This window comes from Spodoptera frugiperda, chromosome 10 (genome assembly GCF_023101765.2).
Source record: "Spodoptera frugiperda isolate SF20-4 chromosome 10, AGI-APGP_CSIRO_Sfru_2.0, whole genome shotgun sequence".
Classification (NCBI taxonomy): domain Eukaryota; kingdom Metazoa; phylum Arthropoda; class Insecta; order Lepidoptera; family Noctuidae; genus Spodoptera; species Spodoptera frugiperda.
In genome coordinates, this window is record NC_064221.1 from 6,562,387 (window position 1) to 6,583,095 (window position 20,709).

Sequence of the window (20,709 nt, forward strand, 5' to 3'; positions counted from 1 at the left end):
TAAACAATTGCAATAAAACCTTTCCATTACCTTACAAACAAAGCAAAACAAGTCTTATCCTCTACACATAAGGTAGCATTTCATTTGTCTTTCCCCTCCTCCTTCTCTGAATCCTTCAGTTTGATGGTGACTTGTTCCTCGGTGTCTTCCAGTTCCCAGTCTTTTAATGGCAGCTCTTTTAACTTGTAGAACTTGCCGTGCTTGCCTATACCTGAGTAAAGAAATATTATTTAAGTAAATAATAATTAATTTGGTTATTTGGACACTACTATTATATTTATTATCATTTATTTATTTATCTTACTTGTTTAGTACATTTCTAAATATTTAATAATAGGTCAGGGCCCAAGAGAGAGGAATTTCCAGACAATATGCGCCGTGTCCAAAAGTACTGCCTTCTTCAGGCTCTTGATCCAACCGTCTACTCAGGTGTTGGTCGAGGCTTTTGACTATGAGGCCATTGGCAGATACTACTATCGGCACAATGATTGCTGAATCTATTATATTGTTTATTATGGTAAATATTTTTTTCTTTTAATTTTTTTATTATGGTAAGTTTTTTTTTATATTTTTTATTATAACGTCACGCCTTTAATCCCCGAAGAGGAGAGGAGAGGCAGAGGTGCACATTGTGGCAAATAATGCCAATGTACACCCACATTTCATAATTGATGTTGTAAGTCCCACACACACAAATAGGTGATGAGCCTATTGCCATATACCGGGCACATTTCCAGGTTCCGTGCCCAGTAATACTTGGCGCGACCCGGGAATCGAACCCGAGACCCCTTGTCCACCAGTCTTGCACTTGCGACCACTCGACCAACGAGGCAGTCACCACCTCTTAAATCTTAGATTCTCAGTTTAACTAACCTGCTTGGAACTTCTTGACTCCTTCCTTCATGTCTTCGATGGCGTTTCCCAGCAGGCTCTGCATGATGGCCTCGTCCCGCATGCTCTCCTCGGAGTTGGGATTCAGCTGGGAGTTGATAGCCGCCATCTTGTCCATCACCATCGCGTTCGGCGGGAACTTCGCTAACGACTTCGCCAATTTTATCGACTCGCCTAGAGCTGGAATATATAATGTTATAACGTTAATAAAACGTTGCGTTTACAAACAAAACACCAAGGCCCAAAACAACAATTTGTGGATCACACAAAGAGTTGTTTCGTGCGCGTGCGGAAATCGGACCCACTACACGTTGCACAGCAGCCAGTAGCCACAGTGCCAATCGTGCAGTCAGATTTTTAAATACTTAAACCGAAATTTGTTAAATATAATGGATGTAAAAAACATATTATCTTTTTTTATAAAAAGCCGCACTAATAATATAAGCAATCAACGCCGTCCATGGACGTATTGTATTACAAAGGTTAGGAATTTAAGGGTTGTTGGGGAATTAGGGATTGGAAAGATTGATAAGAGGGGTTTTCTGTGAGGCGTAGTATCACTCCGATCGAGTTGGCCCATTCTTGCCGAAGCATTGCTTTCCCACGCTTATCAATTTATCTGTTGTACAAAACTGGTTTAAGTAGGACAATGTTATGCGGAGTGGAGACAGGAAAGAAATATTAACCGAATAATGGGAAATGTAAAACCGCAGATAAGTAAATGTGGCATAAAAATATTCTGTGAATGACCTAACTGACCTAAATGCATTTTACAATCGAGTCTTTCTTACTTACTTAACGTGTATGTATGTAATATTGTTATAATAACTATCAGATTACATCACTACTTACCATCAGGTGTGATTGTGGACAAGCATTAGTTTTTGTCGAATAAAAAAAAAAACTATCATGAGACATTTTTCACCGATAAACAACGTGACCGATCACCTGATGGTAAGCAATCGCCGCCGCCCATGGACACTTGAAACACCAGAAGAGTTACAAGTGCATCTCAGGTTACCCTTTTAGGGGATAGGAATTAAAATACAGTAAACATACAAAATTAACTAATAAAAACTAAATATATTGAGAAAAGCTCTACTAGTTTCAAGTCTCAGAGGGACTCTTGATCATGAGCAGCGTGTGCAGACGCGGCGACGTCGCGCAGCAGACATACTGAGTAGGCTGCAAAGAAGAGTGAAGAGTCCCTCAGACACTCGAAACTAGTAGAGCTTATCTCCATGAATGTACGTAAGTAAACCAAAATTTTTATATTAATTTGCACATGCAATAAAAAAATCCCTACATATTATCACCACGCCTGTTTCCTGTCTGCCCATTGGGGTAGGCAGACCCAATAGAACATGAAGTGATACTATTAACATTATATTCGCTGCTGCAAGCTCTCCTCGTCAGTGTTGTGCTTGTAGCTTCGATTCGCGAAACAATTTTGTTTTGATTTAGGTTTAGTACTAACGTAGGTTTAAGGAAGATTGTAACTAACCAGATTGAGCTTCTTTGCTTTTAGACACACACACACACAACTTCACGCCTTTTTATCGCTGATGGGGTAGGCAGAGGTGCACATTACGGCATGTAATGCCGCTTTATAATGTACACCCACTTTTCACCATTTTTGTGTTAAAGTCACATGTAATAGGGGGTGAGCCTATTGCCATATCATGGACACAATTCCAGACTCCGTGCTACTGCCAAGAAATTTTTCTAAAATCCGAAAAAAGCCCAGTAATACTTTGCCCGACCCGGGAATCGAACCCGACACCCCTAGTTCGGCAGTCGCACTTGCGACCACTCGACCAACGAGGCAGTTGATTTTAGAATAAACATAAATAATTAAATTAATTATTATAAGTTCCATACCTGTGCCCGTAGAAGTGAGTTTACACGCCAGTCCCAGCCGATTGGCGTCCACTCCCGAGATCAAGCGGCCGGTGATGAGCAGATCCAGCGCAGGAGACAATCCAATCAACGAAGTCAGCTTGCGAGGACCGTATAAGGACTGGGGAACACCTGGGATTATATGAAAACTTATATGTAATTGAGCCATAGCCAACTTATATGTATTGGCCATAGAAAGGCCAGTATGGAGAAGATTGGAGGTGGCCTTTGCTACCTGGCAAATGGACATGCAGAAGTGGAGGAAAAATGCAATGTAGCTTAAGATAATCATTTTCATGTCCAAATAAAAAAAGGCTATAAATAAATTTAATGTAATTGAGCACAACTGTATTGTAAGATGATCTTTAAATTGAATGGTATCAATAACTGACATTTGAGTGTACAACACAGTTTGAGAGCTGCTCAATAATTTGAGCACTCGTTCCTATGTATAATTTGCATACACTCGAACAACAATCAGAGCAACATAATGTATTAAACTTTATCTAATACTAGCGACCCGCCCCAGCTTCGCATCGGTGCAATATTGATATACTATGCATGTATTATACATATAAACCTTCCTCTTTAATCACTCTATCTATTAAAAAAAAAAACGCATCGAAATCCATTGCGTAGTTTTAAAGATTTAAGCATACAAAGGAAAATAGGGATAGAAAAAGCGACTTTATTTTATACTTTTTTTTTTTTTGAGGGGAGAAATTCATCCAATGACTTCTCCCGCCTTGAGTGTGGCGGGAGGGAGTGTCAGACTCTTACTGACTAAAAAACACCCTGTTCCTTCTCCTGCTTTGAGCCGGAGCCCCGGTAACCTTTTACGTTGTCCGCAGCTCCGGTTGTTTTATACTATGTAGTGATAATTGAAAATCTACAAACCAAATCTCCTGCCCAGGCATCCAAGTACAGCAGTCTCCTCGATGACTCGCAAGTCGCATGACAGGGCCAACTCAAACCCTTCCGCCACTGCATACCCTGACACTGCCGCTATCGTGATCTTATCACAGAGAGGTCTTCTTTCCAAACGTATCTATAAGGAAAATACATTTAATTTTATTATCTTCTGATTAACCCGTTGTGTGTCGGAATGCAGATCTACGCGAGACACAATGTGTTTTCTATTGTGTCTCATGTATCGACAGACAAGAGATTAAACTTCAAAAAGTCAAGCCTGCAGATTTTACAAAAAAAAAATCTTTGTTATAAAGGGCCATCCATAATTTCCGTCCTTGTCACAATTGGTCACATTTGTCGGACCTCCCCATCCCTATTGTGACGTCACATTTTATAATTTTACATCTACAATTTTTTGAGTATTTCGATAACAGTTCCAAGTTCGTGTTTTAACAGTAAGATTATAATGGTTGAAATGTGACGTCACGAAATTTAAGACCCCTCCCGCCCCCTTGTCACATAAAGTCACACTTCGTCGACCCCTCGCCCCCCCTTAACGGGGGACGTAATTAATGGATGGCCCCTAATCTCCATTCATAGCCAACAGGTTGGAGATAAGATAAAAAGGATGACACCACTCGACCAATGAAAGCAAGGAAAAAAAGGAATACAATCATAAAAAAAATCAATGATAAAGCGCTGAAAGTTATAAATAAAGTTTAATCTTATTATAATGTTTGTATACTACTATCATACTAAATTAATTATTATGTTATTGACTGTTTGACTAGGAACTCGACTAGTTTCAAGCCATGCTAGATGCTCATAAGCTCAAGAAGCTCATGAGCATCATTCCGTGACAATTGCCGCATCATAAATGTCGCAGAATGCTGCTCAACCTTTGTTACATTTATGGCATTTTGTGTGACAAAAAGTAAATAAATAGAGTCTTTACTAAGAGATATAAATAAAAGAATGATAAAAAATTACTATCAGTTGTGATTTGCTGCTAAATACCAAAAATGATAATGCACACCAATGTGTTAAGTCAGGTTTTGTATCAGTAAGCCAGCAATTTTAATGTGATATGCCAATGAATGTGATAACAAGCAGATATTAAATCTAATTCCCAGGCAAGCGTACAGTCTGCGGCCAAAAGTTGAAGTGTAGCCATGTTTTATTTAATTATTAATTTTATTTTTAACCTTGTTAAAAAATTAACATTTATTAACCGAATACCGAAAGAGAAACCTGAATTTACGGGTTTGAAATTCGCCACTGTTGTTTTTCTATATTTCATAATAATTTGGAATATGATTGTTTATCATATCTATTATTTGCCGCGGCAGATCATTCATAAAGTACTAAACAAATAATTATAATTCTTATTCCTTTTTACATACCGCAGCATCTTTTAAATTGTTATATCCATGTGTTGCTATATCGTCCATGTTGAATCCGGAACAGAAGCTGCCACCTTCTCCGTTAAATATTAGAACTTTGGCTTCGGGATCGTTGTCAAAGGCATCTATTGCTTCGGTCATTTCGTTAAGTGTCACTATGTCCAGACTGTTCCTCGTTTTTTGACGGTCTATGTTCAGTGTCATAACGGAACCGAATCTTTCAACAACAATATCTGTAAGTAATTTTAAATTTAGTTAAAATGCGGGTACCTAGTTGTACTGTTTTAAAAAATAATATTTGAAAATTACAATGTGATGTAAGTAGGTAACTTTTAACTTTTAAACTACTTCATATTTAAATTATATAATTGAAACCATTTTTACAAAAAATACTATTCAATAAATATCAAAATAAGTCGATAACCTTACTTTTTTTGACAACTTCTATTTTGGCCGGCTCCGATTCTGATTCATTAGCTGCAGCTTGTTTTTCATCTGTTTTAGACTTAGTTTGTGCATCACTAGAACAAAAGCGCACTGCATACCGCCTTACAGGCAAATTCGTAGCTGCAATTAATGTTTTCAACATAGTTCTCATTTTTTCATCGAATGAAATCAAAGGAAAACGCAAATGATAGATTTCGGATACCCGATTTTGATAGATGTCAATGTCAATTGTCACATGTCACTGAAACTGAAAGACGAAAGCTGAAAGTGAAAAACTACGGTTCGTTCGAATTTAATATTTTTTTATATGGGTTACGTGTTTTCTGTCTTTTCAATATTAACTTATACTAATAATAAAATATAAAAAAATTGTTATAACTTTCGTGAGACCTAATTAATTATTATGTTATCGGCTTACTCAGTAGTATGGCAGGCTGGCTAGCATAGGCTGCGTAATAGTTTAAAATATTTTCAAGCCAATAAAAACATAGTTTTATCAGTTATTATTAAATAGTTAATAACTCAGAAACCAATAAAAAAATCACTGAAACTTTTACGGTTTTCATAAATTCATAATAAATTTCCGCTGGCAACACATATCCGCCCACTGTCAAAAACAACAAAATCATCCTCTTGTTGGTTGAATTTTCTCGACAAATTCTCTTAGTACACGTGTACCGACAATTCGATGTTAATAATTTCATCATTTGTGTCTATTTATGGTTAAACGATCAGCGAGTGCTGTGTTCTAATTGTTGTAAAAACTCCTCGTAACCTGTTCTTTAGTGACTCTGTTGTTTGTGTTTACATACGAAAATGTCTGAATTCAAGGATTGGTTCGAGAGTGTACCGTTTTTCACTCGTTATTGGTTGACTTTAACAATAGTGTTCAGTATATTGGGCCGGTTCGGGCTATTAAGCTTCTCCTATTTAATACTGGACTTCTATTCCATTGTAAACAAATTCCAGGTAAGCAGTAACAAATTAACTAAACATTTATGCTTCCTCCACGTTACTAGATCATTCCACAGCTTAAAAATTGCATAATGTGAATATTAATGTTCGAATTTTGAAGACTTATTTAAAAAAATAATAGGCAGTACATATAAAAATAACTATTGCCTTGGCCCATTTAGTCATCCAATACACACTGGTACAATTAGGTATATTTGTAATGGGCTCACTATCTAACAGTAGTAAACATTTAATTACTAAAAGTAACTGATAAGTGATAATCAGTAATAATTATTATGTTAATGTTGATAAAAAAATATTATTTCCTATTATTTTTTACATTTATACATACTCACACTCAGGCTGCATTCGAATTGGATTATTTCCTTAAACTGTAGATAACTATAGTTAGACAAACCTACAGTTAAAAGTCAGACAAAGTTTACATGATTAACTACTTTATGAAAACAAATTATGTATCGTCTGGATCCACATTCTGGTACAGAAAAGGCTAATAATCAAAGTACTAAAATTTTATTTATAAACCTCTTTATGTAAATCTAATTTGTAGAAGACTTAGTTTTTTAATCAAACAAAATCAAAGCACTTTAATACATCCTTAGTGTACAGTGTGGTCTACAATTTTAATACAGTAATATGTCCCAACTATGGGCCCTACTGGGCACTGCAAAAATACTTACTCTACATACATCATGATAGGTAACATTGTTTACAATAGTATTTAAAATTATACAACTAATGCATTTTTTATCAAATTGATAATTTTCTTTATAGGTAACTAATTAGATATTGTTTTGATAATATCTTTGATTGCTACATACATACATTATGTGCATATCATATTTTTGAACTTAAAAAAAAATTTTCAAGAAATAATTAATTTAATTCCATATAACAACCATGTATTTAATTATTATGAAAACCTCGACTACAGATATTCAAATCTTCTTTTTATCATTTTCAGTTATGGCGACCGGTCACAGCACTGTTCTTCTACCCGATAAGTCCGAGTACAGGATTCCACTTCCTAATCAATTGCTACTTCCTGTACAACTACTCGCAAAGACTTGAGACGGGAATGTTTGCGGGCAAGCCTGCAGACTACTTCTACATGTTGCTCTTCAACTGGGCCTGCTGTGTTGTCATTGGATTACTTGTTAACTTGCCTGTAAGTATAGTTTTATTTCCATTCTTGTAAAGTTAAAGTTGCTATAGGACACTTCAACCATAAATGTAAAAATGACTAGCTTCTGCCATCAGCTTCATCCACATTACCATAGGATAAAAAGTATCCTATCACCTAAGTCATACCCTGTCTGTATACCAAATTTCATTAAAATCAGTGCAGTAGTTTCAAAGTATTTATTTGTGAAACATTTTAAGCTGTTAATTAGGCTGCTATACATGAAAACATCCTGCTATGTTTTGCTTTGTAAAACATACAAAATTTTACAATTCAACCTCATTATTGGACAAACATCCAAACCAACTCTGACATTTAAAATATCTCCTTTCAAAAAATGATTGTTTGGACCACCATTAAACAAAGAGTTTTAGCATTAGCACATCACTGCACATTTATGCAACAGTCTGGGTCCGTTTGTGGGTTTGAATAGCTGTTATCTACCCGATGCAATCAGAATGTGACTACTAACCTATATCAAATAAAATTGATGAACCTATTTACTGGGTCATTGGACTCGTAAACCGCGATTGTTTTGTGGCCCACAATCATGTAGAGGCACATATTCAATCTGACATTACTGACATTGTAGGTTGTTGTAGGTATAAATATAATATGTAATTGTAAAAATATACAAGGCTAAATAATATGCAAAGAAATGGAATAATTTGAATTAACTATAGGCACTGTTGTTGTAGGTATAAATGTATAATATGTAGTTGTAAAAACATATACAAGTAGGTATACAAGCCTAAATAATATGCAAAGAATGAAATGGAATAACTTGAATTATAGGTACAGTTACAAGAAAATAAAATTGTAATGACTATGCATGTATTGTGTATGATTCGGTCAAAGTACCTTACTTATTTGGGTTTGGGTTTCAGTCTTTTCGAAAATTCACGCAATATCTCTGGTTCTATAAGCCAATAGGCTTTTACATGAGACTCGTAACCCTACCTGAAAATTGAGTGTTACAATGTAAGGTGCGTTGGGGTAAGATCGGCGGAGGGGTAAGAACGTACAAATCAAATATCTCACTTATTTGGCTATATTTTTTAATGCTGATCACATTGCGTGGCACTCCATTAAGTCCCGCCCCGCCCCGCGGTGACCACCACTCGCTCCGGTCAACACAGAAGTGTACCCGCGCCGTTTTAGAAAAAAGGCAAATTTTATAAAATATTTGTTTATCCGGTCTTTCACCTACATTTTTATTTGCATATTTTAGCAAAAGTATAGCTTATTTTGACATGGTTTTGCCTAAATACTAAGTTTTGAGCAATGATAATATGATAAAACTAATCCAGATTTGTCTACTACCTCTGTAGGCTGAAATCCGGTGTTACCCATGTCGGGTAAAGATCAGACAAAAATATCCCTAGTCGAAAATAGGCAGTGATTGTCAAACTTTTGTTACACATGATTTTAATTTATTTTTAAATAATTACTTAGGGCTGATTTTCCAATCTTCAGTTGCCACGTAAATACTCCCGAACCTCTTCGCGGGCCACTTCTTATACAAAAGAAGCGCTGGAATTAGCCATGCAGCAAATAAATAATAAAGAACTCACGTATGCAGCCACTTCAAAAATGCTTGTGGATAAATCTAAACTTTGAGAAACTCAATTTCTTTGAAATTTGGTATGCGGGGTAAGATCGGACAAATTAAACGAAAAAAAAAGAATCATTTGGAACATCTATAATTGTTGTTTTAGGTAAATTTTTGTGATGTCATGTTAAAGTACAGGAAAGATCGGCTACGTTCCTTTTATACACCTTGTGCTCCTAGCACTAGAAATTATTTTAAATCGTTGTCCGAACTTACCCCATGATGGCCAAATCGTCATCACATTAAAAAAAAAATTGTCCTGATTTTATAGGCTTGCAAAACAAAAAGTATTGAGTATTTATAAATAAATTAAATTTTAAATTACACTGTGTTTAATCATTATTCGTTTCCACTATTTTTCATTAATCTACTGTGTACCAAAATTGAGAAAATAAAGTTTTTGCAACATCCTTGCAACTATTCGAAAATCCGTCCGATGTTACCCCAACGCACCCTACTAGTCCAGTCAAATAAGGCAAAATTAGGTAAGAATCTCGGAATGCGAGATACCCAGCTGTAATTTTGTATATACTTGTATATTGACCCCCTAAAACTTGTCTCAAAACCTACATACCGTAGGGTGTAAGCAACCCTTAAAATTCAGGGTCAAAGGGTCCAAAAATCGTTTTTTTGCGGTTTTTTCGAAATATCTCATTTCCTATGGGTTTTTGGTAGTTGTATCCAATAGCAATATTGTAAAATACAAAATTTTCTACAACTTTTGTCTAAACTTTTTTTTTATACGGTGAACCGTTTTCGAGATAGAGGGCGGAGAGCGCGCGGTCACTGCATCTCTGCAAAAATTTTTTTTTTAGTCTAACCTATTCTTGATGGTTGTCTATGGATAGGACATTAAAAAATACGCCATGGTTCCTAAAACCATTTTTCGTCAAAATCAATCGTTTGAAAGATAGACGCTTCCAAAGTGGAAAAATGAGGTCTATAGAATGTGTCCTGCCCTCTAACTTTTAAAATAAGTGAGTAAGAAAACTAAAAAAATATATGCTGTAGATTTTAATGGAAACTTTCAACGAAAATTGGTTTGAACGAGATATCATAATTAGTTTTTAAGAATTGATACATTTTAAAAAAAACACACTTAATTTTCCACTTTCTCAATTCTTTTAATCAATTCTTAAAAACTAATTATGATATCTCATTCAAACCAATTTTCGTTGAAAGTTTCCATTAAAATCTACAGCATATATTTTTTTTAGTTTTCTTACTCACTTATTTTAAAAGTTAGAGGGCAGGACACATTCTATAGACCTCATTTTTCCACTTTGGAAGCGTCTATCTTTCAAACGATTGATTTTGACGAAAAATGGTTTTAGGAACCATGACGTATTTTTTAATGTCCTATCCATAGATAACCATCACGGATAGGTTAGACGAAAAAAAATTTTTTTGAAGAGATGCAGTGACCGCGCGCTCTCCGCCCTCTATCTCGAAAACGGTTCACCGTATAAAAAAAAAGTTTAGACAAAAGTTGTAGAAAATTTTGTATTCTACAATATTGCCATTGAATACAACTACCAAAAACCCATAGGAAATGAGATATTTCGAAAAAACCGTAAAAAAACGATTTTTGGGCCCTTTGACCCTGAATTTTAAGGGTTGCTTACACCCTACCATATGTAGGTTTTGAGACAAGTTTTAGGGGGTCAATATACAAGTATATACAAAATTACAGCTGGGTATCTCGAATTCCGAGGTGAATTCCTAAATTGACTGGACTATACCTAATTACCAATACATGTGAATAGATGTATACTTCTACCTACCCCTTCAGTGTTTAAGGCGCAATAGTATGTATGGGTATAGTAGATATACACAATCAGCATTAGAAACATAAACATAAAAAAAAAAAACATCTTTTCTGTTTCATTATTTTGTTTAAAAACGTAGCCCCAAACTAAAATGTCTCCTATATCGTAGAACTTAGGTTCAAAATTAATAATTCTTACCCAACTTCCCTCTTCCAGATCCTAATGGACCCGATGGTACTGTCAGTGCTGTACGTATGGTGCCAGCTCAACAAGGACGTGATCGTCTCCTTCTGGTTCGGTACACGGTTCAAAGCGATGTACCTGCCGTGGGTGCTGCTAGCTTTCAACCTTGTTATCAGCGGCGGGTGAGTCGGATTTTGAATTCTATTTAGTTAGTGTTAAGGTTGTTACTTGAAAAGTAGTTATTAGTGCAACAAAGACTACTTTGAATTGTGCTCTAAAACAAACTCGCGTTAAGTACTATGGAAAGAAGACCTCATCAGCAACTAAGGAAATACTTAAATGTGATACTATCATTAGAACATTAAAAAAATCAATCTTAATGTGCTGAGTTTTACGAGTTTGGTTTACGTTGAACGAAAACGAAAAGAGAGTGCATGCAACGCTCTGATTGGCCGGCTCGAATGAACCAACCAATCAGAGCGCCGAACGCGCTTTCGCTTCGTAAACTCGTACTAACTTTACCATTATTTTGCGAGATTAGCGTGACTGAAATAGTAAATAATTATTGTTCTATATTCCAGAGGTGTGATGGAGTTGATCGGTATCCTGATCGGCCACTTGGCGTTCTTCCTTCTCTTCAAGTACCCTCAGGAGTTCGGCGGCCCCGCTCTCCTATCACCGCCGGCTTTCTTGTAAGTTTATACATACCTTTACTAAAGTATCGTAATCTAGTCAATAACAATACAAGAGTAGACAATAAAAGAAATCACATATTAGTATAGGTAGTGAGGTACATTTTAAATCTCCAATCTTGTTAAGTAAAAGTGATCGGCGCTAGCGAAGGATTTGTCTTCAACAGATTTTTGTTGGCAGTCTATCTCTATACAATTTTCCAGTTCAATTTCATGTGTTTCAATATTTCTAGTTACTTTTTTATGGAATAGGAGGCAAACGAACAAACGACTTATTATTGACTGATTTACTTGCGTCATTCATGACTCACATAAAGCCACGTCGCTATCTGAATGTCTTGTTTGTACCACGTCATTCTTTAAGACCAATCATTTTTGTCCCCGACTTGTAAGCTAATATTTGTACTACAAGTAATATCTAGTTTGAACTCTGAACTGAAGAGTAACGAATGGAGTTTCTTGCTGGTTCTTCTCCATTCGAAGCTACACTTTGGAACGAGCACCTAGTTTGTCCGATCAACAGACTGACAGACTATTGTTTATTTCTTTCTTTGTTGAAGTTTCGAAAGTACCTAAGTATTTATGGTTTAATTGGAATAAACGATTTTGACTTTGACTAACTCGTAACTCTGAACCAGGTAAAAATATTCTAATAATTATTATTTTTTCGCCAGAAAAAATATATTCCCAGACACAAGATACGTGGGTGGCTTCGGCACCGCACCCCAAGCTAGGGTGCCCACACGGCCAGGCGGAACAGTCTTCGGAGGACACAACTGGGGCCGTGGACACACTCTAGGAGGAAATTGATGTAACAACAATCACAGTGAGAGACTTTGATGTTTACAAACACGAACGATATCCCGATATTTAAGATGTGATTATGGTGACCCTAACAGTTTTTCTTGACGAAGGTATCATGTGCATACAGCCTTTATCCAACCTCTTTTTTTTATAGACTGTTGAAGTGTGTTCAATACTTTTTTTTTAATCACAATGATCACAGCTTCGAAATTAATTATCTATGTAAAATTATTTTCTTTATGCATTCATAAAGTTATTATTTTGTAATAGAAAACATTGTTTTCTATAGTTTTACTGCACTGATTTGTTGCAATTGGTTAGTTTCCTCGGTCAAAAATAAATAATTTCGACTCTTCAATGCTCTAAAATAGTCAAAAACAATCACACCTTTCATATAGATTTGATGATCTACTGGATTTTTATTTGTTTAGCCAATTTTCTAGAAATAAGTCTGCAAACTGACGTAAAAATCTGATGGCGTTGTAACATACTATTTCATAGAAAATATAGTTTTTGACGTTTCGAAAAAAGTATTGAATTTAGTATTGACTAGTAGGAAACTAGCCTATTTTTTAATTGTAATTTAATTAAGTGGGTGTACAGACTATATAGTCTGTGGTCATTGTAATGTGTTTTAATGGAATTGCTAAGTCTTTAATAGGTAAAAACGCAAAGTGCAAAGATATTATTATAATATACATATAATAAATAAAAGATGTATTTAAAAACTAAATGTTTTCGCATATCTGTACACACGAATAACTTTTATTTGGACTTGAACAAAATTGTTATTTAAGCTAATTTTATAATATAGTTAGGTAAAATTTTCTGTACCTATAATATTGTTTTAGGTAAAAAAGGCAAAATTGTAGTTTAAAGTGAATGTAAATCTTTTTATGTTCATGATTTTTTTTATATTTAACACAGAGAATTCACTCTTATTCCTAAGTTTATAAAGTCGAAATCAGTTTCCGATTGTATTCCTTACTAAACATATATTTACTTTTATGTACTTGCCTGGTAACAATACTACCTAAATATGAACTGTTCAACGAATAGAATTTAAATACAATGTTTTTGTTAACCTGTATGTATGTGTTTGTGTGCGAATCTCGGGAATTGCTAAACCGTTCTTGATATGATGTATAGTGAGGTACAAGATTGCAATAAACTGTTGATATAACAATTTAACAGATGTTAATCTTTGTTTGTTACTTTATTTCCTTTCCTTTTTCCTCTCCCTGGACGTCTCCAATTGCTGTGTTATAGAACAGGTATTACAGTATTATAGCCATTATATCTCCTGCACATTTAGTGTTAATTCTTTATAACTTTATGAGTGACTCAAAAAGCAACTTTATTTTCTACACGAAATGATAAAATGTGTATTTTATTGTGTGACTAAAAAATAAGTTATTTGTGAGTAGTTCTTTTACGGCGCATTCCAATAACCTACCGATCGGTAGATTTGCCTACCAGCGGTTGAATTTTGACATAATCTCCATACAAAATGTGTCAAAATTCTACCGCTGGTAGGCAAATCTACCGACCGGTAGGTTATTGGAATGCGCCGTTAAACTCACTGACTGCCTCGTTGGTCGCAAGTGCGACTGCCGGACAAGGGATCTCGTATTCGATTCCCGTATAGGGCAAATGATTGTTAGGCATTTTTCGGATTTTCGAAAATTTCTCAATAGTAGCACGGAGTCCGGAATTATGCCCATTATATGGCAATAGGCTCAGGTTCACCCCCTATGACACGGAACTTATAACACGAATTGTAAAAAGTGGGTGTACATTGCATAGCGACATTACGTGGTGTGCACCTCTGCCTACCCCTTCGGGGATATAAGGTGTGGCGTTGTTGTTGTTCTTTTAAAGTGAGCGCGCAGCGTCACGTCTCGCTTTGAATTGAGCTTTTTGGACTAGTCTCTCTCTATTGTGATTCTTCTCTAAATAAGTGAGAATTATACTATTTAATACAAATATGTACATACTATGTACTACAAAAATGAAACTACATTCGAAATAAAGGCAATTTACTATATTACATAACTATACAACGATATATCAATGCTTCTCTTCCTTCTTGTCGGCGGTGCCGTATTCCTTCTCCCACATTGCGATGAACTCCTTCTTGCGTTGCTCGCGGCGTTTGAAGTACTCGGGGAAGTGTGCCTTCTCTAGTGGGTGCCAGTAGTCGATCACCCAGTCCGGGGGAGTCACCACACGCTGGTGAGCCACGCCACCCTGGCTGGTTGGGACTGGAGAAGAAAGGTATAGATTAAATTGGTGGATTAATCAAGAATGGAGCCCATAGCAAATTCTTGGTCAGTAGGTCGTTTTAGTTTCTTTTGAAGGACTATCGATCCTAAACAAAATAGCCCTGAAGTGTACTGTTGTTGTTTTTATTTTAGGAGTTTTGTTTGTTTGGATTTTTATTTAAAAAAAAAGGTTGCTCCACACTAGGATTTTCTCCTGTGTCGTGGGTGCGTTTACAAACATACAAGTCCACATACACATGAAACCCAGACCCGAAACAACGATTTGTCGACCATACAAAGAAATACTTCGTGCGGGAATCGGACCCACTACATGTTACTTGGCAGCCTATTGCATACATTAATGATGCATATAATAAGTATCATTACAGTTGCAGCAATTTGCAATTCATGCAATACTGAAGAAGTATAATTTCAAATTCTGTATATTTACAAAAAAATATGATAAAATAATGCTTAAGCATTGCATTTATTCATGAGTATTTCACAATTTTCTATGCAAAGTCAAATTAGTTTGTTCAAAGTTTTGCATATTAATTACATTTATTTATTATGCAAATTCTTTATAAGAACTTTGAATGTTAAACTTTTACAAAGAATTAATTTAATTTGTCTATTTTTATTTAGTAATTAAATCAAATTAATTTTTTTTTTTAAATACATATACAACCATTTTTAGTACAGTAGAAGCTCCTTATTCGCGGGGTATGCGTTCCGTAAATATGCCGCGAATACAGAAACCGTGAATATGGAATGGTAATTTGTATGGGGTTATAGGGGATACGTTCCTAGATGACGAAATCAAGAAGCAAATAGTAGATAAAAAAAATGTTTAATTGAACTTTCTGATCATACAGATTGCCTGATGATAATATTATTATCATCAGGTTTAGGTCACACTAGGTTTAGGCAGAAGTCACAATCTAGACGTAGCTGTAATAAGGTCTATTTTATTTTTTTATCCTTCTACTGACGCGTAGACAAAGGATAGCGAATGTATTTTTTTAGGTTACGCACCGATATTTCGATTCGATCCGCGAATAAAGAAATTTTAGACCGCGAATATGGGAATTGGGTCGCAATTTTTCAATCCGCGAATAGTGAAACCGCGAATGAAGGAAGCGCGAATAAGGAGCTTCTACTGTATATGTATATCGGAAAGATATAAAAATAGTAAAACAGAAAATTTTAAAACTTAGCTTAGCATTGATAATTGTCATGCAAACTAAACATGTGTAGAATATTTCAGCTCAATCGGTTGAAGACATTTCTAGTTTCATGATTTCACTCACACATTGCACATTCATACATATATTGCAGTTAATCATCATCATACATCAACAGCCTATAAGTGGCCACTGCTGACCAAAGCCTCTGCTAGCATGGAGAAGATTTAAGCATTAATCACCATGCTTGCTCAATGGTTGGCCATTTTAAATTTATAATTAGAAATTATAAGCCCAGGTTTCTTTATAATGTTTTCCTATATCATTTTAATCACCTCAGTGCAAGTTGGTGATTTCATCTTATAATTAGAAATTATAAGCCCAGGTTTCCTTACAATGTTTTCCTTCACCATTTGTAAGTGGTGTCTAAATAATAATCTTAGAAAGTTAATGAAAGCTTGTAAAAGATATCTTACAAAGTTTTGGAATGGGATGTTGAGTTTTGAATAATTCATCCTCTCCTTCCTTCAGCAGCTCCACTGCTTTCCTCATGTCGGTGATCTTGGCGTTCTTGTCAAACCTGTCTCGGAGCAACACTGCTTGGTAACGGTATACATTGCTGAAATATAAAAAATAAGTTTTTAAATATATTCATATCTGCAAAAAGGATGAAACAATTGTATTTCTTTTTATGTTGTAGCTTGTTCTTCAACATATTTTTTAAAGGAGAAGACCAAAGACTTTGAGAAATTATAATTGGGTTGCTTGTTCATCTGCGATTCACTTAAGAGGTCAGTACAATACCAGCGCAAGGCCCAGTCTTGCACATGATGCACTGGTCCCATTTTGCTGCAGATTTGGGACATCAACATGTACTTATAAATATTCAGAATATAACATGTTTTATCTTTTTAATTTATAACATTGCAGCATGTTAAAGATGAAAACTGGTTATCCAGTTTTTTAATATTTAAGAAAATGAATTTAAAACTATACTTTACTGTGTATGGTTGTTATAGTTGATATTTTTTTCTAATTAGAATCATAATAATATTACTATGAAAACAAATGCTTACATACAGACTAGAGACCTGTCCACTTATTAGAAAAATGAATTTCAAGGGTATGATTAGTTTACTCAATACTTATAATCATTATTGTGAAAAATTCTACATTAATAGCACCAGATAAACACCTGTAAGTAATTCTAGTACTAGAGCTACTTTTCTAACTATTACAGATCATCAGAATGATGAGAAAAATACATTTTGAGAGAAACCAGACTACATGAAATACAATGGTTATTATTACTTCCAAATTGATTTTTAGACAATAACATGGTAACCTTATTAGGACAGATACTTGAAATAATCTTCTTATATAAGATATTCATAACAAAAACGCTGAAGAATCAAGTTTAATCTGAAAAATAAGATGCAAAAATTGCGGTTATGTTTTAAAGGAATTACGTAACGGGGAAAACAAAGGAAAAGAAGGGAGAAACACTAGTTCAACGAATGAATTAAACTTACCGTCTATCGTAATACGCTTCCAAGTTACGCAAAGCTCTTTTGTAAAGGGAGCAAACCTTTTGAGCGTGTGTTTTCACCCCGTACAGTGGTACGTTCGCCATTTTTGTTATTGCTACTGACAGCTGTCAGAGAAACAGAATGTCAATAAAATTCAAAGACAAGTTTGTTTTTTTTTCTAGACTGAATACGCAGCTTATTGCTCATATAAAATCATAGACCAAAACTAAAATAAATGCAAAATTAATTTCAAAGATAACCCTAATACACATAAGAATTGCTCGCTAAACTTATGGTAAATAATTTTGAATGAATTTCAATATCTTTGTCTCCAAAGTTTTATTGTACTGGTGATTGAAATTGTCTATGGAAATCAACGAAAAACTAATAAGCTAAATTGTTAAGGTATTATCGACGCCGCAAAATCACTTATCCTATAACGTGATTTACAAATAAGTAATATTTTTGGATGTAGATTGAATAAATAAACCTAAATCTAAGGATATCACTATGAGTATAAGAAAATCCCTAAAACCGTCGTTGAACTAGTTTGTTAAGCTGGTGCGGTATATCCGCAAGGATGCCTCGAGTCACAACCACAGGCTGAGGAAAAACACCACGCTTGTATTAGTCAGCAAAAGATCCCTCGTCATCCCCACGTCGAAGAAAATCCATGACAATTTCCATCGCGACATAAAAAAATTAAAAAATCTTGAAGCTAGTCCTTGCCTCTAATTTTATTATCGACCATAAAACATCAGAACAATGTCCTTGAGCGTTAAACAGCAGACATCAGAGATTCGTACACAATAGTTAACATGTGTTACAAGGCTGAACTCACTGCAAGCAATAACTGCTTAAACTGTACACACCAAGCCATGTATAACCAGTATAAACTGACCGTCAAATGTGCGGAAAAATGATAGAAAGCGAGACCATGATAACCTGGTGTTGTGTAGCTCTATGTGCAGCCGAGTATACATACATAAACGCTGTAATACAATGCATCCGCTAAATAATCTGTCACTTGAACGATGCAGATTGCAGATAAAATTACTGAAGTGAAGGATTTTCGTAATTTGTATTTTGGTTGCGATCTTACGACATCCTTGTCTGTAATTCTGTATTGTCGGGCTGTTTGTTGCTTAATTTTTTTGACTAGACGTTTAGCCTAGGTATAGATAATTATGGGGCAGGACATAATAGAGAGTTGTTAATCACACAGTTTTAGACAGATACTATAAAATGTTCATTTGCATCCATGGGGCTGAATACTAAAAATCGGCTTATCTGGAACCAGATACTTTTTTTACGATCGTATGAAAAGTGTCTTATTTCAGACTCTATTTGCCTACTGCCGATTTCAATAACCGATCAAAATTCAAAATCTTTAGACTTTTTTTAAGGAAGGAAAGACTTCCAATGATCTGAGCCCCGGTAAACTCACTAGGTAGCCCGCAGCTCCAGATCAGAAAATCTTTAAACTAAGATCGATTTTTGACACTAATTCATTAGTGTAGTATTGAGTTTCTGTCAAAATAAAAAAATTAAGAGCGATCCAAAGATTTTGTATTAATATCGGTTAAGTATTGAAATTGGAATTTAGGTAATCAAAAGCTTTTTTGCTACACATCTTTAAAACCCACTATCGGACAAACACATTTTCCTATTGAGAAACAAAGCCCTAAAAGTTAGATAGTCATTAAATCAAAAACAAATAGGTACCTACGTCATCTGAATATTACCTGCGTTCTGCAAATAACGGCTGCAATATAAGCGATGTAAGTAGGTTAACAAGCTCTGTCTTCCTGTTAATAGAACAGGTTCACTTGACCCGCACAGCTTCAAGTAGCTTGCAACATGCAATACTTTATACGTAATAGCTATGAAAATTGAGAGAAGGTAATACCACCCTAATATTGGTCGAGCTGTCGTAAGTACAATTTGAGATGAGATTGAGAATGGGTTCAGTTTTTGGGTCGGAGAAAATGACAAAGAAGAAATAGAACAATTAAATGATGATTAATTAATACTACTAGATACATTAAAGAAAATTTGGACTTAGGTAGGTACTTTACTTTGTAGTTTGTTTTAAGAGGGCAAAATCATCCAATTAGGCACTTCTGTTACCTTGGGTGAGGCGAAAGGGAACGTTAGACTCTTACTAACTAAAAACCACCCCGTTCTTACTCCTGCCCGTCGAGCCGGAGCCCCGGTAAACCCGCTAGATAGTTCGCAGCTCCGGGAAATGGATCGGTGGGTTCCGTTTTTTGGTCAGAGAAAATATCAAAGAAGATATAGTAATATAATAGTACGATAATATGATTTTTAATTACTACTTGTATCTAGAGAAAATTCGGAATTAGGAATTACTACCTACTCTACTAATGACTAATTTAGGATCTGTTGCAACCGTAAACCGCAGCAGCCATTCGCTCAGCCACTGCACCAACCGTGCAGTCTAGACTTATTCGGCAAATCTAGATAAACATCTACCTACTTAACTATGCGGACTCTACATTCTCAGGTGAGATATTTGAGTTAGACGATTTTAGAGAGTGATAGTTTTAATTTAATTAATTATAAACCATTACGACTACCTTTTTTTTCCTGATTTCTTTCGCATTATGCATATTGCATCCTTTATTTATGTTGTTTTTTGTTAAATGTTGGACTTTAATATGATATGGTAGCTGCAACATCACTTCTTACGTAAAAGTACGTAAGATAGGTATTTTCTACGAGGTACCAAGACCAAGTGTTTAAAAATATCAATCATTAAATTAAAGAGCTACTGACGTGTCTCCATTGGCGACACCGTAATTACGGTAGCAGCCTTGTAAGAGATTATAATTTTAATAAGCTTACAGGTGCAACTTCCAAAGAATTTTGTAGAAAATTTATAAAAAAGTAGGTATTTTATTAACTTTACTTAAATTTTACGGGCACTTTTCCAAGATTA

At 35.1% G+C, this 20,709-nt stretch overlaps 3 protein-coding genes across 4 annotated transcripts; 1 reads left to right on the plus strand and 2 right to left on the minus strand.

Moving 5' to 3' along the window:
• Positions 1-15: 15 nt before the first annotated feature.
• LOC118277211 (probable enoyl-CoA hydratase) lies at positions 16-5,849 on the minus strand. Its single transcript, XM_035595930.2, has 6 exons — positions 5,535-5,849; positions 5,106-5,338; positions 3,688-3,838; positions 2,773-2,922; positions 874-1,071; positions 16-211 (listed from the first exon to the last, which is right to left on the minus strand). The coding sequence occupies exons 1-6, from the start codon at positions 5,701-5,703 to the stop codon at positions 81-83; spliced, it is 1,032 nt and encodes a 343-aa protein (XP_035451823.1). The 5' UTR covers positions 5,704-5,849; the 3' UTR covers positions 16-80.
• Positions 5,194-13,971, plus strand: LOC118277212 (derlin-1). Of its 2 annotated transcripts, none has more exons than XM_035595932.2 (5): positions 5,194-5,340; positions 7,492-7,695; positions 11,308-11,456; positions 11,856-11,966; positions 12,641-13,971. In XM_035595932.2, exons 1-5 carry the CDS (start codon positions 5,296-5,298, stop codon positions 12,774-12,776), a joined length of 645 nt encoding a protein of 214 aa, XP_035451825.1. In that variant the 5' UTR covers positions 5,194-5,295; the 3' UTR covers positions 12,777-13,971. The 2 variants fall into 2 exon arrangements, with proteins under 2 accessions (XP_035451825.1, XP_035451824.1); XM_035595931.2 differs by lacking the exon at positions 5,194-5,340 and adding an exon at positions 6,037-6,521.
• Positions 13,972-14,799: 828 nt separating this feature from the next.
• On the minus strand, positions 14,800-17,914 carry LOC118277210 (NADH dehydrogenase [ubiquinone] 1 beta subcomplex subunit 9). The gene is made up of 3 exons (XM_035595929.2): positions 17,751-17,914; positions 16,695-16,837; positions 14,800-15,034 (listed from the first exon to the last, which is right to left on the minus strand). Exons 1-3 carry the CDS (start codon positions 17,849-17,851, stop codon positions 14,841-14,843), a joined length of 438 nt encoding a protein of 145 aa, XP_035451822.1. The 5' UTR covers positions 17,852-17,914; the 3' UTR covers positions 14,800-14,840.
• Positions 17,915-20,709: the final 2,795 nt, after the last annotated feature.

Excerpts from the sequence above, each read along its gene's own strand:
- LOC118277211 (XM_035595930.2), bottom strand. The coding sequence starts at position 5,703 with ATGAGAACTATGTTGAAAACATTAATTGCAGCTACGAATTTGCCTGTA. Across the intron at positions 2,923-3,687 it reads ATGCCTGGGCAGGAGATTTG|GTGTTCCCCAGTCCTTATAC; the intron begins GTTTGTAGATTT and ends ATATAATCCCAG. Across the intron at positions 1,072-2,772 it reads ACTCACTTCTACGGGCACAG|CTCTAGGCGAGTCGATAAAA; the intron begins GTATGGAACTTA and ends TATATATTCCAG.
- LOC118277212 (XM_035595931.2), top strand. The coding sequence starts at position 6,369 with ATGTCTGAATTCAAGGATTGGTTCGAGAGTGTACCGTTTTTCACTCGT. Across the intron at positions 6,522-7,491 it reads CCATTGTAAACAAATTCCAG|TTATGGCGACCGGTCACAGC; the intron begins GTAAGCAGTAAC and ends TATCATTTTCAG. Across the intron at positions 11,457-11,855 it reads AACCTTGTTATCAGCGGCGG|AGGTGTGATGGAGTTGATCG; the intron begins GTGAGTCGGATT and ends TCTATATTCCAG.
- LOC118277210 (XM_035595929.2), bottom strand. The coding sequence starts at position 17,851 with ATGGCGAACGTACCACTGTACGGGGTGAAAACACACGCTCAAAAGGTT. Across the intron at positions 16,838-17,750 it reads GAAGCGTATTACGATAGACG|CAATGTATACCGTTACCAAG; the intron begins GTAAGTTTAATT and ends TTTATATTTCAG. Across the intron at positions 15,035-16,694 it reads ACATCCCATTCCAAAACTTT|TCCCAACCAGCCAGGGTGGC; the intron begins GTAAGATATCTT and ends TTTCTTCTCCAG.